The sequence below is a fragment of the Mastomys coucha genome, unplaced genomic scaffold, assembly GCF_008632895.1.
Source record: "Mastomys coucha isolate ucsf_1 unplaced genomic scaffold, UCSF_Mcou_1 pScaffold18, whole genome shotgun sequence".
In the NCBI taxonomy this organism is placed as follows: domain Eukaryota; kingdom Metazoa; phylum Chordata; class Mammalia; order Rodentia; family Muridae; genus Mastomys; species Mastomys coucha.
The window spans coordinates 23,609,664-23,621,639 of NW_022196900.1; the positions used below are offsets into that span (position 1 = coordinate 23,609,664).

Genomic DNA, 11,976 nt, shown 5'->3' on the forward strand with positions numbered 1-11,976 from the left:
CAGGCCAAGGTCACAAAGGGTCAGATAAAAGGACTCTAAAATGCCCATGGTCTCCAGGGTGGGATAACACTTTCTAGGCTTCTATTAAAAAAAAAAAAATCCTGAAGATATTTCCTACATTCAAATTCCTTATGCCTAAATAAGTTTAGTGCACAGAATGCCACATGGTCACACAGGACCCGGTTTGACAGCCACACATGGCCATGACCAAGAGGGGAATCGCGCTGGGGTCCTGCTCATAGGGGATCCCTCAAACTCCATTGGCCTTTGAGGCCAGAGCCCCCAATTCTCTGCATCTTGCCAGTTCAAAGAGCCCAGGCAATTATACTGCTCAGGGCCTTAGTTTCCCCTGCTGTAAGCCGGGAAAAATAATAGCAAATGCTGCTTGGGATTGTGAGGGTTAACTAAGATCATCCATGTCTACAGACCTTAGAGCAGTGCCTGGCGCATGGTCCTCGCAATGGCTGATGGATGTTCACAACCACCCCTTATCCCCATCCCCATGCATCTGTTGACTCACAGCAGCCCTACGAGTTGGGGTCCAGCTTGAGCCCTCATTTTACCAATGAAGGAAGCAGATGTGGCAAGCACACGGAACCCAGCGAAGGTCAATTAGCTAATATGGGATTGAGCTAAGATTCAAATCCAGGCTGTTTAGAAGCTCCACTCTTAATCATGACTGTAATTACAGTGGTAATGACAATAAGAATTATAGTTATTATTCTGGGAGACTGCGAGCTCTCAGTCCCAGAGGTGGCAGGGTGAGGCCAGGCAGGCCTGGGGGGAGATTCCTGCCAGAGTTCAGGGAGAGCCAGTGACTCTGGGCTCACTTTAGTTTTCAGCAGGGCAGGGTCATGGAGGAAGGGTAGGGATAGGTAGAAGAAGCTGCCCACTTTGCCAGCTGGGCCCTGGGCAGCCTTGTAGCAGCTCCAAAGACCCAAGGCTGCAGCCAGTGTGGATATTGAAGAAGTACCGGGGTCCAGGAGGATCCTGCCTTCTGGCTTGGTTTTTGGTCTTCCTGGTTGCAGCTCCCTACCCCCTTCTAGTGCTGAGGTTTCCTATTTTGCCTGAAAGCTGAGACCGGGTCAGAGCTTCCCACTAGGACTGGTCCCTCCTGAAGATGACCCCACCCCACCCCCAGTAGTGGAAGGAAGAGTCCATTTCCCAGCAGTGTAGAGCCTGGGGGTGGTGGCTGGCCGGGAGTGGTCCCCAGGCCCATTGTGTGGGGCTGATAAAGTGCGGAAGCCGAGGTTAGAATGGGAGGAAACCCAGCTCTGTGGGTCCTTTCCCACGGGTGGGGGCCCCGAGCACTGCTGGGGTAGGCTAGCACAACTGCAGCCTGTGTCTCTGTGGGTCAGGCACAGCAGGGTTGGCCAACTGTTGAGGGCACCTTGGGTGCAAAGACGTCCGTGATTGGAGACCCATATTTCATTCTGGTGAATCTTCTGCCCGTTTTGGCAGGTAACCGACCCTAGGCATCCGCTGTTACCAAAACAACAACAACAAAACCAAGAACAACACCATCTTCCAAGTTGGTAGAAGCAGCACATAGGCTGGGGGCCTGGCTCCACACATGGTGTGTACCCCTGGGTGCACGTACACACACGTCCCCCCCACTCTGGTGTGGCAGCTGATTCAGGAAAGAGGCCGTCTTTCCTGAGTCTTTCCTTGGAAACATTCACCTTGTACCATTTTCGCATTTGAGTGTTGCGCCCTCTGGTGGACAGTCCCATGATGTACCTAGGCGGATTCTGTCACTTAAATGGTTAGGGTTCTTTGGGCAAGTGACAGTGAGTCTCTGTTTACTTAGGGACTTCCTAGGAGGGTTAATGAGACAGAAGCTAGATGAAAGAGTTTGAGGCTAGGAGACGATGGAGGACACAAGAGAAGGGCCTCTCAGGCAGGAGGTACAGTCGGGCAAAGTCAAGGAGCTGGGGCTGCAGACTCTGCAGGCTGTGGTGGGACACAGGAGGCCCTGGATTCAGCAGCAAGGACTCGTAGATGCAGTGTCCCAGGCTGCATCTTTCTTGGATGTATTTATCTGACAAATGTGTGCTCCTACCATGCTCACCAGATGGAGGTGACTGGTCTATTTGAGACTTCCTAGGGGAAACTCAGAGCCAAGCAGAGGAGGGTTCAGACAAGCCACCATTTTGGGTGTGGTGGGGACCTTAAAAGAGATAAAGAGGGCATGAAAGGCTTCCTGGGGACAGAGACATCAGGGCCACTTGGCTAAGGTATCTTAATCTATGTCTTAAGAAGGAGAGTCACCAAGGGCAAGGACAACAGCAAAAAACTCTACTGGGCTGGGGCAGAGGAGGGGACTGCTAGAACAGGTGCTGGTCTGGAGATTAACTGATGATGTGGCAACTGGTTGTGCCATGCACTATGATAGATTCCTTGCTGTGTAGTGGAGTTTGGATGCTGTCCCAAGAGCACTAGGGAGCCCTGGAATGCTTTAAGGCAAGGGGCAGGGGGTGCTCTTGGACTCCTTAGACCCCAGATCCCAAACTACCCGTTAGGGTCTTAGTTGTGGAAACTGAAGGATGGTGAATCATAAAGGGGCAATGACCAGCCAAATCACACAGCAGAAGTCAGTCTGGATCCCTGCTCACCTGCCAGCCAGGACGTCTGAAGTGATACTCAGTTAGTTCCCAGTGATAACTGTCCCTCTGCTTCTCCCCCACAAACCAGGAAGAAGCCAACTGCTTGATCTGGGAGCTCTGCCATGGATGGAGCACTGGGGAGCACTCCTGCAGGCTGCTGGAGCCCTGTGTCCCGGCTTGAGCGGCGGCCCCTGGGTACCCAGACAACATTGTATCTCTGTTTTCTCTACAGATGAGTGGGACTGACCTCGCAGATGACGATGAAGCTTCCCGGAAGAGAAAGAGCAAAAACATGTAGGTTGGGACGATCCGGATTGTCTCCTGGCATCCTTCTCTTCTACCCCAGACTTGAGAGAAGCAAGGGTTGCATCCCAGTCCCACCCACACCCCCAGACAGATACTAAGGAGCAGTGAGATATTGAAGACTCAGGATAAGCCATCAGGAGCTTGAGAGTTTATTTCCTCAGAGCTAGGCAGGAACTAAGTATCCCTGGCTCAGCCTAGCCTCTGAGCCAAGCAGTGATGTAGAAAAATCCTTAGCATACAAAGAGCTGAACCGACAGTTCTCTGGACTGCCTGAAAGCTAATAGTCTCATTTATGGCCAGGAGGGGGCGCTGCTGGCCTAGCTACACTATACCATGCTCTCTGCTAGTCTTTCTGGCCAGGCCAGCCCAGGCTCCCTATGCTCGTGAAGGTTTATTTCTGGTGCCAGTTAATGAGGTCTCTGGGTTGTGAGGGATAGGCTGCGCTACCATTAGGCTTCCTCAAACGTTCAGTCTTGAGGCTCTGGAGGAGCAGAGTTCCAGGGAGAAGTCTGTGGGGCATGCCCCACGGTAGGAACAGTTTTCCCCAGAGGGAGGGCACCTTTGCCTCCAGGTTCAGTAACAAATAAGAAGGAATTGGAACTGGGGGAAAACGGACAGGAGTCTCCCCTTTAGTGACCCTCTTCCCTAGCACAGACCTGGGCTGGAGCCCGCTGGTCTAGGAACCCATTTTCTCCAGCTTCCATGCCCTCTCCTGTTTTATCCACAACCGTGGGGCTTCTCTCAGACTGCAGCCTGAGGCAGTGAAATGCACGAGCAGCCATCCTCTGCATGGGGCACTCCCTTTTAGCTGCAGTTTGGGTGGGTGGGGACTCTGGAAGGAGGTATCCACACAATGCCAGAGCTGCTGCCGGTGATACCTAGGGGAGCAGTAGGTGGTGGTGGAGGGCGGGTGTCCAGAGTTCTGGAACTGCCTCAGACCCACACTCTGTAGCTGCCTTTAAAAGTAGGCATCATCTTTTGAATGTCTGGAGTTCACCTTCCTCAAAGCTTAGACAGTTCTCTTAGCAGCTGATCGGGACGCAATAGCCAGTGGTCCTTGTGCTGGGTTCTATATGCATTGCGTAGGTGATCTTACTTTGCATACCCTTTTTATGTGCCACATCCTCATTCTGCAAAGGAAACAGACTTAGGAAGAGGTGAGTTAACGCGTAACCTCAGCAGCAAAGGAGTGGGAGCCAGAATGAGAGGCTAGTCTGCTTTGGGGCTCTTATCCCGACCCAGAGAGCCACTGGTCTCCCAGCTCCTTCCTTGGCTTAGAACCTACTGCAGCGGTGGTCGTGGTGGTGGGGTTGTTGTTGGTGGTGATGGTGTGTGTGTGTCTGGGTAGCTGTTCCCGAACTCCAGGACCGGCAGCTGTGACGGCAGCTTCTTAGATCCCAGCACCTTTGTGCCTAACACTGTACACCCGCCCCACCCCAGAGTCCTGAACACCCCTGCAGGCAGCAGAAGTCTCGTTCTTGTTAGACAAGCAGGAAACTGGACCTCCAGATGGGTTAAGGGGCTGAGCTCAACAGACTCGGGGAGCTTGGGTTTGACTCAGCCTCCAGAGGTGAGCTGCCAACTTCTCCCAGGTACAGCGCTGCACATGAGCTCATAGGAGCCTTTAGGCTTGGATAGCTTCAGAAAGAGAAATGCCACAAACTACCTAGAAAGCAGTTTAACTATTCAAGTTTCCTTGGCTTTGCGATTTTGATGATGAAGTCTCTTTTTGAATCTTTGATTTCAGAGTTTCAGTCAGAGTTTTACAGAGTTTCAGTCAGAGTTTTACAGAGTTTCAGTCAGAATTACGGAGACACCAAAACCGAAAAAAAGATTATTCAATCACAAAACTAAATATTAAGATATTTAGATATTAAGTAAACCGTCCAGTGATCCACACCTCCCCCCCCAAGTTTATAGCATTTACACTTTAGGTTATTCAAGCTTAGAACTACTAAGACTTTTGGGGCCTCTTGTATAATAATGGGTTGTCCTGTCTGATAGCAGTGAGAAGCTTACAGGAGCTGGCAGGGGATCACAGACTAGGGGTGTGAAGTAGAATGAGGGGCCTTTAACCCTTTTTTCACCAGCAGCTTCCTGAAGGCTAAAATCTGCCCCTGGGAGGAGCAGCCTGGCTAAAAATGGTTTTTGGCTAAAAATAGCGGGTCCTGCCACCCTGGTGGGCAGAGCCTCCTTCCCTCCCTCTTTCCTGCCCAGCAATTTGCTGACTTGCCCCCCTCGTTGCCATGGTAACAAGGGAGGTGGGTCACAAATAACTGGGTCTGGCTTTCAGCCGGGGGCTGGCCCCAGGGGCTGTCCTTTGCAAACACATGCCCCTTTCACGCTGCCTCTCAGGGTTGGCCAGCAGGGCTGTTTTTCTCTGCTCCCCCCCTCTGGTCCCTCCCATTTCCTGGCTCCGCCTGTCTGAGTCCCAGCTGGGCTTGTGCCTGAAGTCCAGTTATCCCGGCCAGGATTCCAGAGACAGACAGAGTGCGCGGGAGCTCCAGCTCTCTGCGGTGCACATTTACCTCGAAGCCTAGGAACTCGGTGGGAGGCAGGAGCCAGAGACCGTTCAGTTCACACCATCCTGAGTCTCAAGGTGGGGGACTCTTCAGAGATGCTCCGAGGCATGTACCTCACACGCAATGGGAACCTACAGAGGCGGCACACCATGAAGGAGTAGGTGCCCCTCACTCCAGCCCACGGGCTCCTGCACCCTAAGTTTGCAGGGGTTGTGTGGACCAAGCTGATCAACCCTCTTCTCTGCTTCTGCCCCCAGAGCCAAGGACATGAAGAATAAGCTGGCTATCTTCAGGCGGCGGAACGAATCTCCCGGGGCCCAGCCAGCCAGCAAGACAGACAAGACAACCAAGTCCTTCAAGTAGGTACCCTGTGCATCCTGGGACTTTGCTGAGCGCTGACTTTTGAAGAGTAGGACCGGGCAATGGGGTTGGGGAAGGGTGACAGAAAGTGTCGTTTGGGGGAACGTAGTTCCCAGCAAGCAAGTCCTTCCCAAAGCTGCTGTTCTGGGGAGAAGGCCAGGCAGCAGTGGTGGGAGCTGAAGGTAGGATTAGCCGCCATACCCTCAGTCCTTATGCGTTCCTACCCTCACCTTCAGGCCTACCTCGGAGGAAGCCCTCAAGTGGAGCGAGTCCCTGGAAAAGTTGCTGCTTCATAAATGTGAGTAGGGGTCAGCCACGCTGTCTCCCTCTTCTTGCCACCCCACCCCTCTTCCTGGAACTCAACCTAGAGAGTATCTGCTAGAAGTGCCTTGACTAGTCCCAGAGAGTTGTCATGCCAGCAGGGCCCTCGAAGGCCCTTAGTTTAGCCTTTGGGTTGGCTCCTGCCAGGCCCTCCCTGCCCGTGGGAGCTGGCCCTGCCGACCAAAGGCCTTTGGGACCTGTGTGCTCAGACCATATTCTCAGAACAAGTACATTTCTATGTACTGAGGGCTCACACTGGCCAAGCGTGCCTGCCTCCTCTGGGGTAAGGTCCCCTCGGATCCTCACAGGGCTCCAGGAGATGAGACTGATAATCTTTATTTTATGGAGGAAGACACTGGGGCATAGAGAGAGGAAAAAAAACAGACCAAGGCCCCAACAAGACATTCATGGGGCTAGGGGCTACATCGGAGTTCTCCTTGCTCTCGGGTAGGGAGGGGACTCTTGCTAAGTTCCTAGCATGTCCCCTCTCAAGGTTCTTGGAGGGGGTGCACTGTGGGGGGTGCTAAGGGCAGGCAAGACAGACCACCTCTCACTCCAGCCTGGTCTTCCCCTCACAGATGGCTTAGAAGTATTCCAGGCCTTCCTTCGCACCGAGTTCAGTGAAGAGAACCTGGAGTTTTGGCTGGCATGTGAGGATTTCAAGAAGGTCAAGTCCCAGTCTAAGATGGCAGCCAAAGCCAAGAAGATCTTTGCTGAGTTCATTGCGATCCAGGCCTGCAAGGAGGTAAGACCCCTGGCCCAGGAACCTCTCTGCTGCTAGGAGGCGACCAATAGCCCCGGTATTGAAGAGGCCATCTGAGTGACTTTTACAGCACCGAGTCTGCCAGGTGGCCCAGTGAACAGAATGGCCTTGTTAGGGCACTACTGTGTACCTGGTACCTGCCGAGTTCTTTATGTATAAGCTCCTGTGTTGAATTTCTTTTCTTTTCTTTTCTTTTCTTTTTTTGGTTTTTCGAGACAAGGTTTCTCTGTATAGTCCTGGCTGTCCTGGAACTCACTTTGTAGACCAGGCTGGCCTCAAACTCAGAAATCCACCTGCCTCTGCCTCCCAAGTGCTGGGATTAAAGGCATGCGTCACCACCACCTGGCTTTTTAAAAAAGATTTATTTATTATTTTATTTAAGTACACTGTAGTTGTCTTCAGACGCACCAGAAGAGGGCGTCAGATCTCATTAGGGGTGTTTGTGAGCCACCATGTGGTTGCTGGGTCCGAACGCAGGACCTTTGCCTGTGTTTTATTTCAAATGACACTCTCAAACAACTCCAGATATTATCCTTATTTTAGAAAGAGAGTCTGGGCTGGGGCAATAGCTCACTTGGGGTCAAGAGCTTGCTTCGCAATCATAAAGGCCTGAGTTGGGGACCCCCCCCCCAGAACCCATGTTAACAAACAGGCCAAGTTTTTTTTGTGTGTGTTTTTGTGGGGATTATGCTTGGAGTCCCCTCTGGGGAGACAGACAGGAGGATTCCATGAGGCTCCCTGCCAGCCAGTCTAGCTTCATTGGTGAGGCCCAGGTCAGTGAGAGATCCTGTCTTCAAAAGGTGTAAGGTAGATGGCATCTGAGGAAATGACAGCCAAGGCTGTCTTCTGGCCTCCACATTATGCAAGTGTACACCTGTGCACATGGGCGTGGGTGTGAGTGCACGCACACACTCACACACACACACACACACACACACACACACACACAAGATGAAGAGGATCTTAGAGAGCCTGATTGGCAAAGCTTATTCCCCTTGAGTGCCCACTGTGTGGGGCACACAGGCCCGGTGCTCACAGCTCTCAGCAAAAGCACCTTCTAGCCAGATAATAGAAAAGCAGAAGGGCAGCGTCGCCAGGGGATTATCTCAAGGCTGCTAGCCTGTGAGCCTCAGCAGCCTGACCCCAGGAGTGGCATTTTCAGGCATCATACATCCTGCCACGCAGCGGCACTTGACTAATCCAGGTCTCACGGCCCCCCCTTGTAATGTCATCTGGAACAGAAGAGGCTGAAGTGGCCTCTCCGGGTACTTGGCCTCCAGACAGCCAGCCTTGACCGTGTCCCTCTGTGACTCCACAGGTAAACCTGGACTCGTACACGCGAGAACACACCAAGGAGAACCTGCAGAGCATCACCCGAGGCTGCTTTGACCTGGCACAAAAACGTATCTTTGGGCTCATGGAGAAGGACTCTTATCCTCGCTTCCTCCGCTCTGATCTCTACCTGGACCTCATTAACCAGAAGAAGATGAGTCCTCCGCTCTAGGGACCACCAGTATCCAGCTCAGCGTTCACACCAAGCGGAGCGGGCTCCCTGCCCACCCGCCTCCCTTCCCTGTGACGGAGGGGCAAGTAAGCCCCCAGAGGCTGTGTCTCCGGACAGACAGATGGACATTTGAATTCGAGGCCTGGACTGAGAGAGACCCAGGCCACTACAGGAAGTAGGAGGACCAGCCGCATCAGGTCCTTAACGCCCTGGTACGAGGGGACCAAGGGCCCTGGCAGGTCAGGGCCCTGGAGGAGCCAGATCAGGAGCTCTGGCTCCCTGCTTTGATGAGATGGAGACTTCCCGCTGACCAAGTTCCTTTGAGAACTGGCTGAGGTGGGGACAGGAGGCCCAGGCCTGGGTTCTGGGTCCATCCTGGCAGGCTGTGGGGCCTCACAGCTCAGACCTTCCCCTGTTGAGTTTTATTTATTTAAACAGTAGTTGGATGCTTGGCACATGAACTGTAATAGGAAAGCCCCCACCCTGTCAGTTTTCTTAACTTACAAGTGCAATATCTTACCCAAGGCCTTGCGAAGGCCACCTGTAGGGGTGGTCACCATCCTACAGTTTCAGGGCATTTGCTGGTCCCAGAAACCAGTGGTGGCAGCTGGGCCTTCTAGACTGACAAGGCCTTGGGGGGATGCTGCAGAAATCTGGCACCCCCCTCCCCCCGGGTACCCAGGAGATCTGGGAAAGCAGAGTGCCCTCTGGCCACACAGAAATAAGTGCTGGGGCAAATAAACGGCCTGTGATATTCTCATTGGTCTCTGTGTATTCCTGGTATCTGGCCTTCATGGGTGTCTGGGCCAGGAGGCCTGGGAGGTATTTAAGGTAAGCCCAATGGATACTTCTTTCCTGCCACCACCTGCCAACCACTCCAGGGCTGTAGACACTGCTGCCCTGCGGCAGACTGCATCCTCTGCTGGGCCACATGCTTCTGGGAGCTTGGCATCTTCCCTCATTTTTCAAGAGGACAGCAAAGCAAGTCAGGTGACTTGGGTAAGGTCCTGAGGCAGCACATAGCAAGAGACAGGATCTAACTGAAGCCTGATCACCTGGAAAGGTGGCGCTCTTCTGGGCCTGGTGGTGGCAGCCCAGTGAGGTGGCTAGCTTACCTATGTGACCTTCTGTCTGCTCCTCTGTTCTGCCCTGCCACCTCCTGCACTTTGAATGGCATATTCAGGTGTACTGAGATAGATGCAAAGGAGATGAATGGACCAGAAAATCGGGTAGGGTGGTAGCAGGCTCGCAAGGCCTCCCTAACAGAACCAAGACCCGAAGAAGCAGCAGGAAATAGGACTTCAGAGTTCCTCTGAGGACTTGCGCCCGTTCTCCTTTGTCTCTGATTCCTCTCCTGTGTAGCAAACCATACATATGTATAAAAAGCCTGCTACAAAGGACTACTCCAGGGTAGGGCCTGGACCTCTTGTCTAGAGCGGGCAGAGGAGGGCAAGCTGATACCCAGGCAGGCCCTGATACTCATACATACAACCTCAGGAGGCATGGTCCAGGGTGAGACCACCTTTTCTGGGAGGCTTAGACGAGTTTCAGTAGAGCTGGTGCATAATCTAGACAGAAGTCACTAGGACCAGCATTTCTCAGCCTGTAGGTCGAGACTCCTTTGGAGTTGAAGGACCCTTTTACAGGAGTTGCCCAAGTCCATCAAAAAACACAGGCATTTACAATTCACCACAGTAGCAAAATTACAGTTATGAAGCAGCAACAAAAATAATTTTATGGTTGGGGGGGTGTCACCACAACATGAGGAACTGTTAGGCAGTCGCAGTGTTAGGAAGGTTGAGAACCACTGCCTTCGATATTTTTTTTTCTTGCCTGGAGTCGTGGGCACAGGTCTGTCCACCAGGGAGCTGGAGATGCAGAGGATATGGCTGGCAATCACTCTCTTCTCTGCCATGCTATGTGTGCCCTCTTGGGCAGGGCCTGAGTTGGAGAGGGTCCGTGGTCCTATACCCACTGCAGACCTGGGGCTTCACCTAGCAGGGGTGGGTGAGCTGAGCACCTGACTTCTGCCCCTCTATGGATGCTACACACAGACCTGGTTTGGAAACAGCACCTGGATGCTAGGCTAGATTCCCGCTTTGTCAGTGAAGCTCTGGCAAACATCATCAGAGTCAGGTGTGGCTATTCTGTCTCCAGAGGCTTTGTGGGAAGTGGAATGACACAGTTCCAGGTTTGAACCCTGTTGATGCTACTGACTCGCTCTAATGCTGGCCTGTCGCTATGGGCTCCGAGCCTTACGATTGGGAAGATCTCATGTACTTAGCTCTGGGATGAAGGCCCAGTGAGCCAATGCATACGAAGAATTTGCCCTGGACCAGGCACGGAGCAGGGACTCCCATCTATGTTGGAAGCCATCTTGCTCCTCCAGGAGAGTGCTGGGTCTTCCTTCCCCAGGCCCTGGAAACCTAGCAGTAGGCCTAGTCAGTGAGCCTATTTGGTTTTGTAAACAGTAAAGGCCTTTTCCATCGTGCGACCCTCATTAAGACTGAACATCCAGGAAGCAGAGCTGTGTTTCGAGTTGAGAGCAAGGACATTTCTCAGGCTTCTTCCAGGCCTGAGCTGGAGGACCTGACACCTGAGGTCTAGGGAGGACTGCCAAGCCACTTCTTGTTTCTCCAAGTGGTTCAAAGCATAGCTAGATCAGAGCTTAGGAGCCAATGACCACCCTGGCCTGTGGTGTCTTATGCTTGGAAAAGTTCCTGGTCACACCCAGAGACTCACTGTCTTCTTTTTTTTGGGGGGGGTGGTATTTCAGGGATATAGCCATGAGCCAGACCCTCTACTTTCCAAACCCCAAGTTGCCATAGAAACCAAAGTCCAGGAGAACAAAGTCAGGCAGATGGAATTCCCATTTCGGAAGGCCCCATTGCTTCCATGACTCACGCATGCCCTGGTTCCTTTGGCTGCAGAGTGCCTTTGGCTGTGTGGAGCAGCTGGAGGCTAGACTGGAAAGGTGCCGGGTTCTCCTGGCCTGGCCCCTCTGGGACTCCCGGAGCGGTGTTTGTCTGTGTTTGGGCATACCCTCCTACCCTGATAGGCTTTCATCCCCTCACCTGTGTAGGGTTGTTTAGGCCTGCTTCTTGTCCAGCAGTCTGGGCCAGGCAATGTAGGTCTCCTGTTGGGAAGGGCATCCTCTCATACCCAGGGAGACTGAGGCAAGCCAAGGCTGAAGCTCAGCGAGGCTTGGGCATCAGCCTCCCAGGTTTAGGGCCTGGCTCTGCCTCCCCTAGTCCTGAACCCGGAAACCAGTCTCTCAGCCTCTCTGCCTCTGGGTGTGTTGCATGCAGCTGTGCCCGTCACGAGTTGTGACTCTAAGCCAGGCTGTATATAGATAGAGTCACCGTGGGGTGGTCCTGGCATGGGTACATGTTTCTTACACACAAGCTGTTTTATTGCCAATAGTATTGGGGATCACAAGTGAAGGACCCCAGGCCTGGGCTCTAACTAGGCCTGAGAGAATGGGGAGCAACATGTTCCCAGGAGTAAGTCAGAGGCATCCTGTCCCTGCATGACTGCCCAGCCTTGGTCGAGCTAGGAGCAGCTGAGGTCAGCTAGCAGGGTAAGTGGGGGGGG

At 53.0% G+C, this 11,976-nt stretch overlaps 1 protein-coding gene across 9 annotated transcripts in view; it reads left to right on the forward strand.

Moving 5' to 3' along the window:
• Rgs3 (regulator of G protein signaling 3) overlaps nucleotides 1–9,142 on the forward strand; it is a 142,639-nt gene extending 133,497 nt beyond the window's left edge. For 8 of the 9 annotated variants that reach the window (XM_031377601.1, XM_031377600.1, XM_031377602.1 and 5 more), the window contains 5 exons: nucleotides 2,839–2,900; nucleotides 5,692–5,793; nucleotides 6,031–6,092; nucleotides 6,694–6,860; nucleotides 8,197–9,142. In XM_031377601.1, coding sequence (XP_031233461.1) covers nucleotides 2,839–2,900; nucleotides 5,692–5,793; nucleotides 6,031–6,092; nucleotides 6,694–6,860; nucleotides 8,197–8,382 — 579 coding nt within the window. In that variant the 3' untranslated portion in view covers nucleotides 8,383–9,142. Of the gene's footprint in view, nucleotides 1–2,838; nucleotides 2,901–5,279; nucleotides 5,592–5,691; nucleotides 5,794–6,030; nucleotides 6,093–6,693; nucleotides 6,861–8,196 lie in introns of those variants that run through there. The other variant, XM_031377611.1, reaches the window with a different exon arrangement.
• Nucleotides 9,143–11,976: the final 2,834 nt, after the last annotated feature.